Genomic DNA, 19,818 nt, shown 5'->3' with positions numbered 1-19,818 from the left:
TTTACATGGCTATCAGATTAGAAAACATTTTTTAGAATTATCTGGTTCAGTAGCTCAGTAGATTCTTTCTGTAACAGTCTTGTCAGCTGCTCGTTCATAATTAATCCATGTTTGAGTTTTTTATTTGTACAGAATTTATATGTGTATATATATATATTTATAACATTTACAGGGTGGGGATCATTTCAATGACCCAGGTCTTTATTCTCGAAATAAATGTTTTCATGGCAAATGGGCATGTGAATTTTTGTCATGTGACTTTGACGTCTCATGAAATCAAGGCTCATTCTTACCCAAATTAGCCTGGGGTCACCATCTCCCTCTACCGACTCCTTTAAGAACAACAATATCCCTTCCAATGAGAATGTTTCTGCTGTATAAATTTGCAGCGCGGGTGTGTGCGGTAACCAAACGAGGAGGGGTGGATTTGGAAGAAAGAAGCCCTGAAAGGCGCTCTCTTGGCATGGTTTTTCAACATGGGAAGCTCATTCTCTAAACTGGTTCACATTTTGGTGAGGAAACTCTTTGTCCTTGGGAGCTCAGGAGCATCCAAAGTAATCTAAAGTAATGATAAACATACAAAACAGCATTTTATGATTTACACGATGTTTTCACAAAAACTATCTTATCTCCACAACAACTTTGCGAAGTAGCCAAGAGGGATTCTTTCGAGGCCAGAGAGGTTGAGGGTCACACAGCGAGAGTCAGCAAAGCTTCACTGCCCCTGGCGCTTCTCTACCACATCCATCTCTCCCTCGCGCTCACAGAGGCAACGGGTAGCATGTCAAGCCGAGCAGAGAGTTTGGGGGCCATTGCTGACTTCAGGACCTTGGGACTCAGAACCTTGTTGCTGCCTCCCTTGTATTAAGAAAGAACCGTCCTCAAGATGATGGCTGTCCCCTAAGTCTGAATGCAGTCGGCAAACACGGACTTGAAAAAGCAAAAGAGATTGGTCCAGCCAGAGTCAAGGTGCCCATTAGGACTCACATAAACTGTCTTCGTCCTGGATGAGACTAGATCTCCAGTTCAATCTGATCTCCACTGGCCAGTGAGAGTTCCAGCCTAGACAGGGAACGTTTCAGCGCAGTACGGTAAGTCTCAACCGCATTCAGGAGTACTAAATAACATTTCTCTTTAGAGGCTTTTTCCCTTCCCTAAGGTGTGACTTTCTCCCCAACAAAGTTAAGCTTTTGCAGGACAGAGGTTTTTTTGTTTTGTTTTGGGTTTTGTTATTTTTTTTTTGTTTTTGGGTTTTTGTTTTTTTGGGTTTTTTTTTGGCATTTAGATGGTCTGAGGACAATCTTTTCTTCCTTATTTCAGTCTCTTTCCTTTCTGGTTCAATTCCAGAGAACCAAAGTCAACATCAGCGGAAACAGTAACTGACATCTTTTAAGCAGCAGGAACAATGAGTATGATCAAGTCCTGAGATGCGATCAAATCACAGCCAGGATCACTGTTAGAACCTTAGATGGCTCTGGGACATGGCGGTGTCTAGTTCCCTGGGACTTTTACTCTGGGGCAGGTGGTGAGAGCCAAGGACCTCAGCTTCGACTAAAAGACTTCCTGGTTAATTCGAAGGACAAAGTTGGCAAGATCAAGAGTCTAGAAGGCCCAAATGAGGAGGGTGATTCCTTTGAAACAAAGTCAAAAGGCAAGCAAGCCATGGCTTTTCGAGGTAGCTGAGGGATGTAGCAGTATCCTTGGTCCTAGAACCAGAAAGGGATCTCGGAGATCCCAGAGTTCGAACTTCAGTTCACGGATGCAGAAAGTGAGGTCCAGGAATGGAAGAGTGTGGGCCAAGATCTCACAGCATGTTGGGAGCAGAGCTGGGGCTGGAATCGGGGTCCTTGACTTCACATCAAGTGCTCTGTTCCCCCCCAGACACGGCTTGGTCCAGCCCTCCTCCTGCAGTGAGGAGGTTCACTTCTCCCCAGTGTGAGCTGCCAAGAGTTCCTTCCTTTGGGAGCAACAAGGCCAGATTCAAGTCTTTTAAGCTGCTACTGTGGGTTCTGCCACAAGTTCAAGGGAAAGATTCCAAAGTCTTTAAAAAACACTACAATGTTGTTGGCCCTGTCTTAGGCCCTTCAGCAGAAGATGCCAGTTCTAGTCCAAAAAGGAAGCAAGCATCTTGGAGCAGCAGGGCCCAAGGCCACAGCACTGGGGGAAGCTGTCTCTGGCCAAGCTCCAAGGGTGCTGCAGACACTGTTCTCGGTTTGATCTCTGCTCCCATTTCTTCCATGGTAAGCAAATGGAGCATGTCCTGAAGAGGACTGGAACTGGCCCCAAGGAAGAGTGAGCGGGAGATCTGCAACTGACACGGGGGCTGGCCAGGAGGACGCAGGTTTGGACCCAAACACCGGGAAGAAAGCTTATTAGCGTCTGGCCCAGAACAGGACAGAGACAAGACAACGAGCAGTTTGAACATGGCTGTAACAGGCGTGAACAAGCAAGAAATGCGTGCTTTTGGAACACGGCTCTGACCAAGACAGGCGCCAGGAGGATGTGTTTTGACAATGTCTGTGAGCAGACACAGCAAAGAAGGCATATTTGAAGACATCTATGACTGAGATAGGACACAGTGAGCGATGGTGTTTGGAACATGAGAAAGACAAACCAGGAACAGTAAGGGGACATATTGGGGACAACAGAGAGTGTGACGCAAGGGCGAGACGCCAGGAAGAGGGAGTGCTGGAAAATGAAAAAATCCCTTCGTAGAGGATCTCTGGAAGAGAAACCCCAGGGAACGAGGAGGCCTCCAGTCCCCTGAGTCCCTCCAGCGCCACCTGCTGGAGCCCCAGAGAAAATCCCGGTGGGCGTGGCTCCCTGGCGGAAGGCGAGCTGGAGAGAATGGCAGGAGCGGTCCCACACAAGCTGCGGCTTAGAACCTGCCCTCTCTGCGAGGGATGGCTGTCTTCTGAGTCACCGCCCCAGGGACTAAGGGTCACCGGGCTGAGCAGCCACCAAGGAAGAAGTTGCTGGAGGATGGCAGTGACTCTCCCATTGGCCACCACACTCCACCGCATCCCTGGAGAGGGGAGATCATAGTACCTTAGATTTGGAACGGAACTTCCTGATGATCTCAGCAAAGGGCCCACCCAGTGCAGACCAGGCCCTTGTGCCATGCAGAGGGGTGGTCATTTAGACCCTACTTAGGAATGAATCTTCAGTGACCCGCCAGGCCTTTATTATTTTTGAGCAACTTTAGTTATTAGGAGAACTTACTAATGTTCAGCCAAAATCTTCCTGCTATGATTTCAACCCAGTGAAACTACTGTGCCCTCTGGGCTCACTCAAAATTCTTCCCTCTGCTAATTATATCCTCCAAGTTTTCTCTTCTCCAGGCTACACATTCCCATTTTCTTTAATGGTTCATTATATATTATGGTTTCCGGATTATTGCCCATAATGATCATTGTCCTCTGAAAACAATCCTCATCATGATTATCTCTTGAAACACAGCACCTAGAAAGAGCACAAATCTACACAGTGAGCCTGCCATGTCTTATCATGTACATTTCATCATCAATTTGGTTTATTTCTATGAATGTGGTCAACACCAAATTCATTCCTGTTAATGGCAACATGTTTTTGGCTTACACTGAGTTTGTTGCCAGTTTGTATCTTCTTGACACAAACAGTTGTCCATGCCTGTGGTACTTTATTACACCGGTACTTTATTACACCAGCCTATTTTATTTTATTTTATCTTATTTTATTTTATTTATTTATGCCAAAATACAACCCATTACATTAGTCTCAGATAAATTTCATTTTATAGGTTTTAGTCAATTGAGATCATTCTAAATCATAACAACTGCTACATTCAAGATATGATTACTTAGCACCCATTCAAACCAGACTTCAAGGGTTTCACAAGCCCACAGAAGATCAGATAATTTATTGCTGCCTAGATCTTTCAGCATGGTGTCATCTGCCTGCTAGGTCTTCAGGCTTCAGTCAAGATAAAAACAAACAAACAAAACAATAACAACCCCCCCCCCCCCCCCGCACTGCTTAGGACAAGGCTAAAACCGAGAATTGTTTTAGGCACAGACTGCCTTCCCAGTAAACAGCCATCATTTGGTGTGCCCGAGAATAAACCCACCCAGGGAAGGCTTTATCCAGTGCCTTGCTGAAATGTCACTGCCATGCTGTAAATCTGTCCTGATAATGAAATTAGTTGGCATGAGGCATGAATTGCTTTTTTAATGAAACAACATTGACTCTTTGGCTCACAAATCTTTTGTGTAATAGCTGTCTTGAATATTGGTAAGGTCTATTTCAAGCTATGAGTCTATAGTTTCTGGAGTCTAGCTTTGGTTTTTTTTAAGAACTGGGGCAATATTTACTGGTCTCCAGGCTGCCTTCTCTTCCCCGCCCTCGAAAGAGTACCAGTCAGAGATCTTATCAACCAATTCCTTTAATCCCGACATAATACATCTTGGCTCAGAGACAGTTAAATACTTTTCATGAATCTTGGACAGCAACCTTTTCCCTATAATATTCTCATCTTTCCGGTTAGAAGACTATTCTTATTGAAATAGAATATGCAAGATTTCTTCCTAAATATTGAGATCTAACTATTTCTGGGTTTGCCACTTGCTCTGAACATAGCTTTTGATTCATCCTTGGCTATATATTCCCTCTTCCATGCTATTTTCAAGTATAAGTTCTCCAGATAACTCAAGATGCAGCCTCAAGTCTTTACATGCCACCCCCCACTGGTATGACTTAATCACTGAATATATCTATTAAAAGAAAAAAATGAGGAAATGGAAGGAAGGGAGGGAGGGAGGGAGGGAGGGAAGCATAGTGTTTCTCATTTCCCATTGGCCAAGTTTCCTTTTTCATCATACTTATTATTACCATTATTAGCAATAATAAAAACAAGTCAGGCACTGTACTATGCTGCACTATATGCATTAATCTGTGAATTTTACACCCATTTAACAGAGAAGGAAACGGAGTTTTAGAGAGTTTAAATAATTTGCCCAAGTTTACTCAGCTAAAATTAGTAGGATCAGATCTTATATTTTGGTCATTTTTGATACCAAAGTCTGTGCTCTTAATTGTCCTGATATATGGTCACTCAAGGTCTCGAGAACTGGCACAGCTAAGCCCCGTGTTCAGGTGCTGCTAGGTCTCTAGCATTTCCTTGTCCCATTGCGACACATTCCCAGGTCAGAGAGGCCTGTACAGGGGTTCACACCATGTCTGTTCCACCTGGGGAGAGCCCGCAGGCTGACGTGGCGCCCCCTTCTACTGAAACGCAGTGTGTCTGGGATGTTAACGCAAGACTCTTCCCCGCCAGCCCCCCGCTGCTCACTTTGCCAAGTGGTCCATATACTTTTTGTAATGCAGAACTGGGGAGATGAAGGCAAAAAAGAAAAAAGCTTCGCAAAAGGCAGGAGAAAAGTCAGGAGGATAGCGTCAGAGAGAGGGGCTGGGTGAAAAAAACATAGCCCAGGATGAGGACAGAGGATAGGAAACACACCAGGAGATCAGGGCTGAGGAGAGCCATGGAGTTGGCTATGTGGAAGGCTCCAGAAGGGCTGAGGAGAATGAAGGAGGCTCCTTGAGAAGTGTTTCCAAAGGCTACACTGGCTCTCTCACTCAGTCCCGCCAGGGAGTCCAATAAAGCTTGAGATGACCACGGAATCCCTGCTGGGTGTCCGCCACTCCCAATCCAGGCTACGTGAACGTGCAGGGTGTCGCGACGCGAACGGTAAGCCAGCACGCGGGGACCCGGGAACGAAGGCCTTTTTGGCTTTCATCCACACGTGCCTCTGATGACTTACTCCCTTTCATGTGCCTCACTTTCCCCACTCGCTACACGAGGAGGAGGATTATCTCGAAGATCCTCTGCAGTTCTGACATTCTGATTCCAACGGGAGCAGAGATGGTGGGTGACAGATACAGACTTTCTGATTGGGCACCAGCTGTGTGTGGGACTGTTCTCCAAAGCTGTGGGTAATTGCTTGAATTTGGCTTTTAATATTCTATTGTTAGTATCTGATACTTTATATTCTGCAGGGAGGGTAGAGGTTTCACTGGAAACACAGAGAGGGTAATTTTTGGATTTGTATTAAAGAATCTGAAAGACCTCAATTTCTGAATCTGTGAAATTACATTGCAAAGCTGTTAAGTGGATCTGGGTAGGATAGGCTCGGATAGCCGAGATGCCACAACTTAAAATGCAGCGAGACCACAACTGTCTCTCCTCAAACATATGCTTGAGCAGAAACATTGGCATGAAATTGAACTGAAATCCGCTTGAAATCCCTGACGCCAAACATCATTGAGAAAGAACCTCCGACATGTTAGCACACGAGTTTCAAGTGCAGTTTCTTGTTTTAACGATGTTAGTCAAATCTTCTACAATTTACAAAGTATTTTTACATCTTTTCCCACATTTAATCTTAAACCCAAATCCCTAAGGAAGGAGGGTACAGAGTCTCATTTCAATACCAGAAGAGGAAGAAGGTCGATGTAGGGGCAAGGGTCGACTGATGGGAAGTGGGGCCGGTGCTGTAAACCAGGCCTTCTGCCTCCCAAACCAGGAATTCTGTCCACGGGGGAATGTGTGCAAGTCATCTGTGTGGAGGGAAGAGTTTAGTGGTGAAGTTTAACACTAACAGTTCTTGAAATAGACTTACAGAAGAAGAAGAAAAAGGAGGGGAAGGAGGAAGAGGAGGAAAGACACAAGCTAAGTCATCCTTCACGAAGTGGTCTAGAGGTTACGTGCCTCAGAATTATCTTGGGAAGCTACAATAAATTCAGATTCCCAGGACCCACACCTGACCTCTGTCAGTGGGGGGTGAGAAGGCAGGGGTCAGGTGGGGACAGCAGACATCTGCACTTTCTTAAAAGATGTTATTTATTTATGTATTTATTTATTTGAGAGAGAGAGTGAGCATGAGTGGGGGGAGAGGCAGAGGGAGAGGGAGAAGCAGGCTCTCCGCTGAGCAGGGAACCAGATGTGGGGCTCCATCCCAGGACTCTGGGATCAGCTGAAGGCAGCTGAAGCAGTTGCTTAACCTACTGAGCCACGCAGGTGTCCTGGCATTTGCGTTTAAGAAAAATGCTCTTAGGTAGTTCCCGTGCACGTAGGAGTAAAGATTCCCTGAACAGGTGGGTATTCACCTGCCTCACACCTGAGCCAGTGCTTTGGGCCAGAGGCTTAGGGGGCCGCACAGAAGAAGCACAGGTTGAGTGGGAGGGGCCAACTCCACAGTTTGAGGCACTTGGTGGGGCTCCAGAGGGGATCAGAGTGTAAGCACCGAGATAGACTCATACAGCGCATGTTAGCCAAGTGGATGGGGAGGTAGTTATTGGTTTTTATGACATTAGTGATGAAATAAGACTGGATGGTGACTCATTAATATGAGAATTTAAAAATGTGAAGAGATATACAAGGCAATTTTTCGTAGGTGTTCTTTACGTGATGAAAAAATAGAACGCTTGGGTACAAACAGCTGATAAAAATTAATTGAATTGTCTAGAAACAGTAAGCACATAGAATTGTACTAAGTTATCAGTAAGTTCAGTCACTCAAAAGGCGATGTCCTAGGTCGATTTCTTCATTTGTCTTGAGATTCACTATCAATCAGAATAGAATATGGACTCTGAGAGATCCAGTATTTCCCAAACGTGGGATGCGTTCCGCAGCTGAAATGTCAAACACTGGGATCAAGTTATATTTGAGTAATAATAATTTCTACAAATAACAATTTGTTTTGTTTTCATTGCATTTATATTTAAAGTAATCTTCTGTATATGATTTTGTATTCAGGTCATGACACAGTTTCCTTTACAAATACCTTTATTTAGATTAAAAATGTATTTAGGGGCACCTGGGAGGCTCAGTGGGTTCAGGTCATGACCTCAGGGTTGTGAGATCAAGCCTGCACTGGGTGTGCAGCCTGCTTAAGATTTTTTCTCTCCCTCTGCTTCTGCCCCTCCCCGCCAAAATAAATAAATAAAAAAATAAAGCTTTGCTTCCCCTGTTCCTGTCTACTAAAAAAAAAAAAAAGAAAGAAAGAAAGAAAGAAAAAAGAGATGTTTTTTAAAAAAAGAAAAAGTGTATTTAAAGATAAATAGTAAATAAATAATGGCATGAATATGGATATGGTAAAAGTTGTTAGAGTCGCAGGCAAGTGACAAAAGATCCTATCAAACAGATGAGAAAACTGACTTGCAGGAAATACTAAGTCCTAGCAAGGACAGAATGCAACGTGTCCACCAGGTAGAAATTCTAAAATCACAGTTAGCAAGCGTTCTGCGATTTTGTGCTACTTGTAGAAAAGACCCAAAGAGCTGAGTCTGCACAGTTTGAGAGGCCTACCCTCTGGCCTCTGGACAAAATGTGTTCCCAGAGCTTTTGAATTCCATCACCGACCTCAGACATGTCCATGCTTCAGTATGCCAAAGGGCAAGATCAAATTGGTGGCCACGGCTCGTTTCAATCCTAGTGTACCTCTTACCCTATGCCTCGATATGCACAAATACTAAGGTCAAACCACTCTTCTATGATATATTTTCCCTTTGTCTACCCTGATTATTAAATGGCAAATAAGAGGATTGGAACTTTGAGTCTTCGGGGAGTCGGACTGACTGCCCGTTTTTTCCGCTGAACTGTTTCAATATGACTGAACCTAAACATTATCTAGGAAAAAATGCCTTCAAAGTAGGAACCCATAAGAAAAACAGCCAACATCTATTATGTGCCATTCACTGCCACTCACAGAAACAAATAATCGAATTACCGGATATAATTTTCACCACAATCCCCTGACCTGGGTTTTATTATTTGCAGGTTCTGGTTGAATGGCATGAAGCCTGTAATCTGTTCCAAGTCAAACATGTGTCACGAGGGGAGCCTGGATCTGAGCTGGGCAATCCGACGAGCGTCTCACCACTGCAGCCTGTGCCTCCCAAGGTGTGCTTTCACCGGATGGGTACCCTTGGCTCCCAGCCGCTTCAGGTGAGAAGGTGGTCTGCTCTTGACAAGCTTCCCAGGTGGTGAGAGTGTGTCAGGTGCATAAGAGCATACAAAATCCCTCGTGATGAACTAAGCTTCCAAGAGAAGGAGAAGCAGGTGGTAAGGGAGTTCAGAGGGGGAAGTGATTGGTTATTGCTCAGAGATTGAGGGGGTGGGGATCAGAGAAGTTGGAGAGCTCATGTTGGAACTACGCCTTGAAGGATGAGTAGGCTTGGATGCCAGGCAGGAAATCGAGAAAGAGCATTTAAGACAGCAGAAAGAATCCAGAGGCAGGAGAGCTCACTATTTATTTGGGGGGAAACTGATCAGTCTTACATGCACATTGCACAGGGAGTTAGGTCGGGAAAGAACTGAGGGAAATGAGCTGGACACCCAGATTGGGCCAGGAAGGAAAGGCTTTCTTTATATGCCCTTCACTCTCTGTTCATCCACCCCAAGTCCCGGTATGTTGCTCAAGGTTGTTCCATTAAACTCAACCCAGCGGGCATTTACAGTTTAAAATCCTACACACCTGAGTGGTCTTTCCATCCTCTTGAATGATACACATGAAATAGGTTGTCTGCCCATGGGTATATTCCACAAATATACCAAAAGAAAATCAGAGGTAGAAAAAAATTATAATTTGCAATATTATCAAGAAAAGGTCACCCTAAAATTACCAAATATGTGCATAGCCTTGAGTTGAATCCTAGAGCCCATTCATTTGGAAAGTCATGGGCAAACTGGACCGAATGCAGAGGAAGTTGTCCAGAATGGTTTGTTAGTGTGTGTGTGTGTGTGTGTGTGTGTGTGTGTGTGTGTGTATGTATGTATTGTTTCCAAGGGCTCAGACCATCAAAAAGAAACTGGATGGTAACATCTTGACCGTGAACTCCTTGACGGCAGAGATCTTGCCTGTCTAGATTTCTGCCATGTTCCCACTGCCTAAAGCAGTGCCTGGTCCATATGAGATGTGTAAACAGAGGCCACTCATGTATGAATAAGTGAAAATGAGCTAAGCATTCTGAGACTTGGATTCAGATCTTAGTTCTGTGGATACAGCAGCATTGTCTTAAGCAAACATCTTAAGTGTTTGAGTGTCAGTTTTCTTGTCTGCAAAATATTGGGTTCACCAGCCTATTTTCAGGTTGTTCTCTTAACAAGACTAACAAATAAGCCCATGGAGTGGCCACAGAAGACACTGAAGGGAGGGGGTGATGGCCGTGTGCACACACATGCGCAGATGACCATCTGTTCTGCCAAAGCAGTTAGAGTTTCCCCATTCACACTTCCAAGTAGGATTCCACTTGGACAAAAGGTTTCCACATCTGAAAAAAAAAAAAGTGTTTAAAAACTGCGGACTACTCGAGCTCTGTTATCGCTCCCAGTTATAAAACTTGTAAGTATTTATAATGTCATGATACAGAGAAGTAAAATTGGACCAAAATCTGCAACGGGAGGGCTTTTCAACCAATAGAATGTCTTGCTTTGAATACTAAGGAGCTGACTCTCTCCTCTGGAGGGGAGATAGACAGCTGTCAGATAAGTTACAGAAAAGACCACTGCCTGGGCTGGAAGATGTGACCAGATCACTTCTGAAGCCTTTCTCATGTCTAAGAGCCAGAAGTTCTATATTCTTTCCAAAGTTTTCAGTTAACAAGTATGGAGTATAGCTTAGTGGTTTTCAGCAAGGGCTCTGAAATCAGATGAACGCGGTGTGAGAACCCTGGTCCTAACCCTCACCCGTTGTAAGCCACCGGCCGAATTATTTTCTCTCAGTCTCAGTTTCTTCATCAGTAAAATGGGAATAATAATAACAGCTGCTCCATAGAGTGTATTAAAGATTCAAGAAGATAGTACATGTAAGACAATTAGCTCAATACCTGGCATTTAAAGCAATGTTGGCTTACTGAACATAATAGTAACAAAAATGAAGTGATGTTCAGTAAATGGTAGATGCTACAGTGATGATGACATAGAAGGAGGAGGGGGAGGGAAGGAGGAAGAGGAGGGAGAAGGGGAGAAGAGGGGGCTGTCTGGACCAGGAAACCAAGTCATTCCTGAAACAACTAATTATTACGCATGACAGTCACATATATGTATATGTGTGTGTATCCCTGGATGCGTGTGCGTGCGTGTGCATGCACACACACACACACACAGACTCCTTTCCCCAAAGCCAGAAACTTGAAAGCAGCCAATGCCCATTCACAAAAAGAGGAACAAATGACATTAAAGCAGCCAGCAAAGGAAATCAAAGTCTGGAAAGAATAAAGGAACAGGAGCCGGCACCAAATACATGTGTTTGTCAGGTTTATCAAAATATGGATTCACTCATTTCTTACAGAATAAAAGGCTCTCTAAGAACAATTCTAACTGTGAAATGTTTCTAGGAATCTTGTTAAAAATAACCTGAAATAGGCAGGGAAACAAGAAAAGACATTCAGAAATCATTTCGTGAAAAGTGGGTTCTTGGCTCTTTGCTTGACTGTCACCCAGAGCGCACTCAATTGTTTGTTTCTATAATCAGAAGTCGTTTACTGGGCTTCCTCGTTCAGGGCTTGCAGATGATTTCATGGCATCACCAGCAGGGCAGCAGCTAGAACTTTCTGCCTACCTTTCTCCACAGTTTCCCTGTCCTTGCCGGTGAAGTACTTCTGACCCCAGTGCTCAGAAACTATCTTGCCCCTTATCAGAAGGATATTAAGGTGGCACCAAACCATTTCCTTTTACCACTGTTCTGACAGTGAAGCAGTGTTCAGCAATCGGAGCCTTGCTCTACAAAGCCGTGTTCCTGATTTTTGCCTCAAAAGATGATGATTACGAGAATGAGAATGAGAATGAGAACACAATTCATCAAGAACCTACCTGTTCCACGATCCATATGCACAAGATCTCACACAAGCCTCACCACCATCCTATGAGGCAAGAACCATTTTGCCCCGGAAGAAACAGAGGCACAGAGAGATCAAGCAACTTGCCCAGGGTCACACAGTTTCAAGGTGGCCGGACCTGAAGTCAAACAGGTCCGTGAAATACCACGTCCTGTGCTTTTAGCCATGACACTAAACGGCTCTACTGGGACTCTGGTTCCTTCTAGGTTGGGATCCCACCTTGTTATTTCCAGAGCCTGAAGTCATGGCCCTGACAACTCTATGTGAAAAAAGAAGAACAAAAAGACCACATTGAGGGCGGTGTCTCTAAATCCAGCCTTGGGGTCCTTCTTTGTAAATATATTTAGATAGTAACTGTGCTTATATGAAGGGCTCGAATGATAGAAATTTATCCTGATGGCTGGATGACAATGTTTTCTTCAAGTGGGGTCTCAGGCCCCAAATGAGCTATGGAGCACTGAGCATCCACAGAGCCTGGGGAGGGATTTTCTTCCTTAGAGAAGTCTAAATTGCCTTCCACCCACAGGCTGCCAGGGGAATCGTAAACCAAAACAAAATGGCCCCTGAAATTAACACTATCACCTCTGGCACATTTCTTCCCACTGGCAATCTTTCCAAAGGTCTCCGGTTTCAACCAAAGGAAAGAGTACGCTGGTGGAAATAGGTTTTGCTCCGTCTTGAGTTTAACTGTACCGAGGGAAGACGTCTGGCGGTTCTGTAACTCACACAGCCACAAAGGAGGGCTGTCCCCTCAGACAACCCGCCACCTCCTGGGCTATGCTGACGGTTCAGTCAAAGCTTCGAGTGTCCGATGTCCATCACCACTTCAATGTGGCTGGTGGTCCTCCAATTTTCTCCTTCTGTTCTATTTCTACTCATTCTCTACTTGATTGTCCTTATTAGGAACAACCTAGTGAGGCAGTCCGTTCCATTCTGTGCTGAAATATGTACTCTTAAAACTTCAATCTTCTGTCCTTACTTCTCTCCCCTGGGACCTTACAGAACAAGCCAGACCCCTTTCTCCTGTAACAGTCCTTAGATAAATAAAACCAGCGCTTCTGACCTGAATCTTCTTTACGCTCTAAGCGTAGCATCCCTTGTTCCTGACATGGTTGCTCCCAGGTCACTAATTCTGCAAGGAAAATCTCGGTGTTTGCCCTCTCCTGGACGCATTGTAGTTTGTCGACGCCCAGTATAAAACAGTGCTTTACCGCCTCTATGGGCCGGGGACCCGCCTCCGTGCGCTGCGGACCGAACCCGCTTCTACAAGGAGTATGTTTCCCGGTGGGTCTCTTGTGTGCTCTGGAGGCGATTCCTTCCTGAACAGCTGCTCTGACTAAATCGGGAGGGCTGTGTCCCTGCCAAGTACATGCTGTAAGGGAACAAGCTCCGGGAGCCTGCCTGCCGGAAAGGGCTTGTCGGCAAGGTGACTGCCGGCACGCTACCCTCAGAAATTCCGGGCCCTTCTTCGCAGCAGTAACACCAACCGCCTTCTACAAACAAAACTACACTGGTTTGTTTATTTATTTATTTATTTGAACCTGTCTTGTCTTGGCAATGGGTGTAAAATTAGAGGAGCCCCACGGTGCCAGAGCCACGCGGATGTGGGCAGGGAAAGCACACGCCCCTCCTGGCACCGAGGACAGACCCCTCTTGTGGGCCCCTGGCCGTGGTAAGGAGATTGTGTGTTTCGAAGGCCAGAGGAGTTGTTTAAAGCGGGGTTCCTCAACCTTGGCACTACTGAAATTTGGGGCCCGGCCATTATTGCTGGAGTGGGGTCAGGGGCTACCCCACGCATTGATGGAGGCTGAGTGGCATCCCTGGCATACGTCTACTGGGTGTCTGTAGCACCCACTGGTGCTGGAAACCAAAGATGCTTTCAGATGTTGCCAAATAGCCCCTGGCGTACAAAATGGTCCCCAGTGGAGAACTAATGGGTTAGACCCACACCATCTCAGCAGTTTAAGATGCGGAACAAACCCTAAACTTGAAACATTACCTCCAACTTCCCTGTTTTTTTGTTTTCGTTTTTTTTTTTTTTTTTTTAAAGACTCTATTCATCCACCTGAGAAAGAGTGAGAGAGAGAGCACGAGAGCAGAGTGGGAGGCAGAGGGAGAAGACGACTCCCCACTGACTGGGAAGTCTGATGCGGAATTCAATCCTGGGACTCCGGGACCATGACCTGAGCCGAAGGCAGATGCGCAACCAACTGAGCCACCCGAGTGCCCCACAACCTCCTTGTTTTATTGGTGTCGCAGGAGATGATGGGCTGCTTGGTGACTGGCACAGGCTTCATGCTCTCTCCTCTATACCAGCGGGTCTCAGTACTGCGGTACATGGGAGCTTCCTAAGACATGTGCATTTCTGATTCCCAAGTGGACCCGTTAAATAGACTCTCTACAAGTGGAACCCAGGCTCAGCTATTAAAAGCTCCTAATGCCTCTAGTGTGATACAAGGTTGAGGGTCAGAACGGCACACTGACCGCGTCCGTGACCTCAGACCACCTCAGGCATCCCTAGAGCCGGGTGTGCCCTGGGAGTCTGCCCCGTGGAGTGACACACACCATCCCTCTGTGCTGTGGGCACCCATGCCAGGGGGCTGATACACAGAGCCCTAGCACCCTAGCAACAAGTGTGCCTGCAGAGCCAACGAGGAAAAACAAATACACACAGAACGCACCCAACTCACTCGACATGGTTACCATGTTTTAGTTTGGGTCTGAGACATGCCTACAGGTAATTCAAAAGCCAGAGGCATATTCAACATAACAGCCCCGACTGTTGAGCACAGGGCACGATGTACCCAGGAAACAAGGCTCGTCTCATGTTGCTTAAACAATTATTTATAAACAGTGTGATTGATTTAATTTAATTCCTCTCTGGGTTTTTCTTCTGGCAGAGGGAGCTCTGCATTCCTTGTCTGAGGGCAGTGTTTAGAACACAGAGATTTCTCTTGACTCATTTCTTAAGAAATGCTTATCAGGAAGTTGAGAAAATAACTGGAGAAGTTTGTTTAACCAAGATATGAACGATGTTATATATACAATGGTAATAACAGCAACTGCACCTGCTTCCGTTCAGGGAGCACTTTCTGGGTAACAGCAGGAACTGGACTCAGTTCTGCACAGAGATTTCACCTTCACAAAAGCCCGAGATGATTTTTTTTTTTAATGTTCAGTTAGCCAGCATATAGTACACCAAGAGACGAGTTCTAATAGTATTCCCATTTTACTGATGAGGGAACAGGGACCCAGAAATGTCCGGGTTATGCGTTAAAGGTTATTATCAATAGTAAATGTCAAGTCTTGGGACTAAAAGCCAGGTGTGCCAGACCCCAGCACTTTAGCCCACCTTCTTCTAACTCAGGGGCGGGAACTTTTCCTTGAAAAATGTCTCAGTGGAGGGAATAACACTTTTGCCTCAGCACTTCTGCACAGAAGAGGGCATCCTGGAAGGCAGCTTAAGCCACTTGATTCCTAAACTCAAGGCAAAGGGAGCTCTTCCAGTGCTGTTATTCTGCCCGTGTTCCTGGTGTAATCCCAACAAGCAGGATGTTTCCTGAGACATGCCTTAGGTGGTGACTAGGAAGGACAGGGGTGGGTGGGGCAGGCCAGCTTCATGGTTGTGTGACCCGTGCGGACAGATGGGCCAGCCAGATGGTGACCAGCGTTGCCATCTTGAAATTCTTAGGAAGTTTATCTTTGAATCTGTGAGGTCTGAAGGGAAGATAAAACATGCCTCAGTGACAGGGGGCACCTGGGTGCACAGGCTAGGTGTGCATGTGTGTGTATGCCATAGCTCCTTGCTGCCTCAAAACATTAATGATGCCCCACAAGCACAGGATTCTGGGAGATACACCATGCGTTAGGGTTTACTAAGACTCCAAGCAAATGCATGGTGAACACGTTATATATAGAAAGCACTTCCTCTTTTCCATGGTCTGTCAGCAACTTCTACAACATGTTTACCACTGAGTCTTACTGAATTCCCACAGGTCATGGGTCCACCAGAATCCTGTGCTCATGCTTCTTATCAGCACGTCTATGACTGAATGACTGGGAATGCAGACAGCCCTGAGAGGTCGCAGAGTCTATTTGACCAGAACTTGTCCAATCCAGGAGAAAGGCAGTGCTGTGCTAAGGAGGAGGAACCAACCAAAAAACCCTATCACATCTTTTCTCACTCATGTTGCTCCCCTGTATTAGCCAATGTTTTCTGCTAAAAATATCAGCACAGAAAGAACGGATAAGATATGGCCAACCACGGCTCTTTTCCCTTTCAGTGCTTCCTTGCTGAGCAGGAAGCTGAAGGAGGCAGAGTGTTAGTAGGGCGTGTGTGTTATCAAGAGGTGAAGTGCAAACGGTTGCATGAGTTTCGTGCACGGGCTGGTAAACACAAAACACACACATACACTTGAACCATGAAATAGGATTTGTGTGCCTTGTGTCACTTTGGTGATTCCATATAAGCAAAATGCTCGCATATTTGCACTAAAAACTGGCCCTGGATAATATACAGATGAATGACAAATATTTGCTCATAATTTATTTTATTTTTCTTCTGGAGGACAGGTGACTAGAAAGGAAAATATGCCATGACATGTTGAGAGAAAAACTGCAGATGAAAGAAAAAGGCTTGGGGCGCCTGGGTGGCTCAGTGGTTAAGCTTCTGCCTTCAGCTCGGGTCATGATCCCGGGGTTCTGGGATCAAGCCCCACATCGAGCCCTGGGGCTCTGTGCTCAGCAGGAGGTCTGCTTCTTCCTCTCCCACTCCCCCTGCTTGTGTTCCCTTTCTCACTGTCTCTCTCTCTCTCTCTCTGTCAAATAAATAAATAAAATATTAAAAAAAAAAAGAAAGAAAAAGGGTCTACATCTTAATACTCTCAATGGAAGTTTATACCTGCACTTTGATCAAGGAACCCTGCATTTGCATTTTGTGTTTGGCCTGCCAATTACGGAGCAAGCCTGGAAGAGGCTGGGGGAGATAAGACAAGGCCATCCTCACCCATCTTTGATTCACCCAGATTAAGTCTTGCATTGGCTCAAAACAATGAGTTAAATGTTGAATCCAACTATAACCTCCAGAGTACAAGGCAAAGGCCACAAAATAGCTTTTATTTTTAAAAAAATTTTTTTTGAAGATTTTATTTATTTATTTATTTGTCAGAGAGAGAGAGAGAGAGAACACAAGTAGGCATAGAGGAAGGCAGAGGCAGAGAGAGAAGCAGGCTCCCCACTGAGCAAGGACCCCGATGTGGGACTTGATCCCAGGATCCTGGGAACATGACCTGAGCCGAAGGCAGTGGCTTCACCCACTGAGCCACCCAGGTGTCCCCACAAAATAGCTTTTAAATGTTAAACAACTTTCTGGGGCGCCTGGGTGGCTCAGTGGGTGAAGCCGCTGCCTTCAGCTCAGGTCACGATCCTGGGGTCCTGGGATCGAGTCTCGCATTGGGCTCTCCGCTCTACGGGGAGCCTGCTTTTTCCTCTCTCTCTGCCTGCCTCTCTGCCTGCTTGTGATCTCTCTCTGTCAAATAAATAAATAAAATCTTTAAAAAAAAGTTAAACAACTTTCCAACATTAGCAGAAACCTCTAAGCGCCCAAAGTAAAACCAAACCTAAATTATTGTCTCATCTATGGGTAATCTTCCAACCCACAGTATGAAAATCTCTGTTTAAAAGGGAAATGCTGGTGTGTTGACATTGAAAATTGGCAAGTGATGTCACAGTGAAAAAGACAATGATTCTGGTTATGGGATTAATATGTATTTGTTTAAAGAGGCGAAAACTCGTTATACACATTCCAGGTGAGCAACAGGGTCTGATAAAAGCGTCCATCCGTTCAACCAATAAGTATTCGAATTGAATCATGTGCTCTCCCCTAGGGGAACAGTTGGGAATAAAATAGACCTGTTATCTGGCCTCATGTATGGACAGTCTAGCTGAGGAGATGGATAAGAAGCAAGTCAGCAAAAAGTAAATACAATGATAAATTCTGATAACTGTTATTTATAGAGGAAACAACAAAAAGCAATAGCCTAGAAGAATTTTTTTCTCCTACTGTTTTTCGTGGAACCCTCATTCTGTTTGCCTCTTTCTCACTTTCAATTTTTCTCTATCCTCATTATTCTCCACCTCTATTGATTCCATATTTAAACCTGAGCATACTAATCTTGTGCATGGAAATGCCAAAGACTTCTACAGCACATCCATTAGAATTGGCTTATTGATTGAGCTATGGTTGGTAAAAGTAAGTCTGAGGAAAAGCATATATTGCCTCATGCCAGGGAGAAGGCTCTTGATCTATTTTGTCCAATAGAACTTTTTATAATAATGAAAATATTCTACTTATAATATGTGGCTACTGAATCCTTGGAATGTGGTTGAGGGTTACCCTATTGGATAGCACAGCTCTAGAGAGCCCCAAGTCAACAAAAATAAACTTTATCAGGGGAGACTGAGGGTGGGTAATGGAGGACAGTAGCCAAGAGCCCAATTAGATTGACAAGAAGTTCTTTGGGAAGTGTTTGCAGAAGTTCTCAGTCTTCTGAGGAACTAGGTGAGTGTCCTAGGTTTGGGCAAGGTCTAAACTTGGAGAACCAACAGGAGACACCTAAGCCTGGCCTGAGAGCAGAGAAATCCACCCCCAAAGCTAAACTCTGTGTGCCATCTCTGCATTGCTAAGCATGTGATCTTAGCTATTTACCTAACTTATAAATAGTCTGTTCTTATAACATAATTATCTCTCCCCTGAGGACGGAGCTTTGCAGTTAGCAAAGCAATTTCACCTCCATTACCTAGTTTGATCTTCACAATGAGGTAGTGAGACAGGCAGGGCAGAGATTATTTACCCAAGAAGCCAAAATTGGAATCCTCCGTGGATTTCATCTAGAGAAAAATCTGTGTTCTAAGGTTACTGTCAGCGCCACAAATCCTTGCTCTGCCTTGGATCTTTGGGGCTAATCTTCATAAAGATAGTTAAACAGAAGAGAAGCGAGACCAGGGAAAAGGGGCAGAAACATTGTTTTATTCCTTATCAAGTCTCACAATGTGCCAGGCACTTTACTAGGCTCTGAAGACTCAGCAGAGAATAGCACTGGCAAGATCCTAGACATTTTTCCAAAGATAATGGAAAAAGAACTCCAGAATCAAACTCCCAATGGACTCCAAATCACAACAGGACGGCTTCTTCCTACCTCCTGCCACACTATGTGGTCACAGCATACGTGATCACACTTCACCTCCCAAGTGGCTAGAATCACTTGGCTTGAAGAATGGCTGAGCTGAGGCAACTTCCAAAGGAATTTTACTAGTTCAATCACGTAAAATTATTACCCTTTAAGAAAATCTTTAGGACCTAAGAATTATATTATGTATCATAACCCGGAAGCACAGTCAATACCAGCACACACTGGACCATTCCAATCCACCGGGGTCAGAGTCTATGGTTCTCCAAGTTGAACACGCGTAAGAATCATCTTGGCAAAAACGTTACGTTCTCTAACTTGCCTCAATTCCGTGAATGGGGTCCAGAAATCTGTGTTTTTACTCAGCTCCCAGGTGATTTTAATGGGAGGGGTCTCCTGACCATAGTTTGAAGAAAAAATGATCAAAAAAATAATAACAAAGGTTACAAATAGGGGGACATGATCCTGTTCTCCAAACCTTTAACAATATTGCATGGAGAGTAATGAAATAATGAAGAAAAGCCTCAGAAGGGACATAGAACTAAAACATACAGAAAGATGTAGCCTTATTTTCTCTTGCTCAAAGCAGAACTAGGGCCAGCAGGCAGAAGTCACAGGGATGAAGATTTCCCCTCAATATAAAGAAGACCTCCTCAACTCTAGAGTTGCCCAACCACTGAGCAGGCTCACTGAGTAGTACAATTCTCTCATTGCAGGAATTCAAGCATCAGTGATGATGAGAAAACGACTGGTTAGG

The 19,818-nt window shown here is 44.9% G+C and overlaps 1 protein-coding gene across 1 annotated transcript in view; it reads right to left on the bottom strand.

The window, feature by feature from the left end:
* Positions 1 to 2,934: 2,934 nt before the first annotated feature.
* Positions 2,935 to 19,818, bottom strand: part of HTR4 (5-hydroxytryptamine receptor 4) — a gene marked incomplete at both ends in the record, with an annotated part of 127,959 nt that continues 111,075 nt past the window's right edge. Inside the window, one exon of the mRNA XM_080804271.1 lies at positions 2,935 to 3,025. Coding sequence (XP_080660397.1) covers positions 2,935 to 3,025 — 91 coding nt within the window. The remainder of the gene's footprint in view (positions 3,026 to 19,818) is intronic.

Source organism: Martes martes (assembly GCF_963455335.1).
Source record: "Martes martes genome assembly, chromosome: 5".
Classification (NCBI taxonomy): Eukaryota; Metazoa; Chordata; class Mammalia; order Carnivora; family Mustelidae; genus Martes; species Martes martes.
This window is presented reverse-complemented; position numbering and strand designations above follow the sequence as displayed.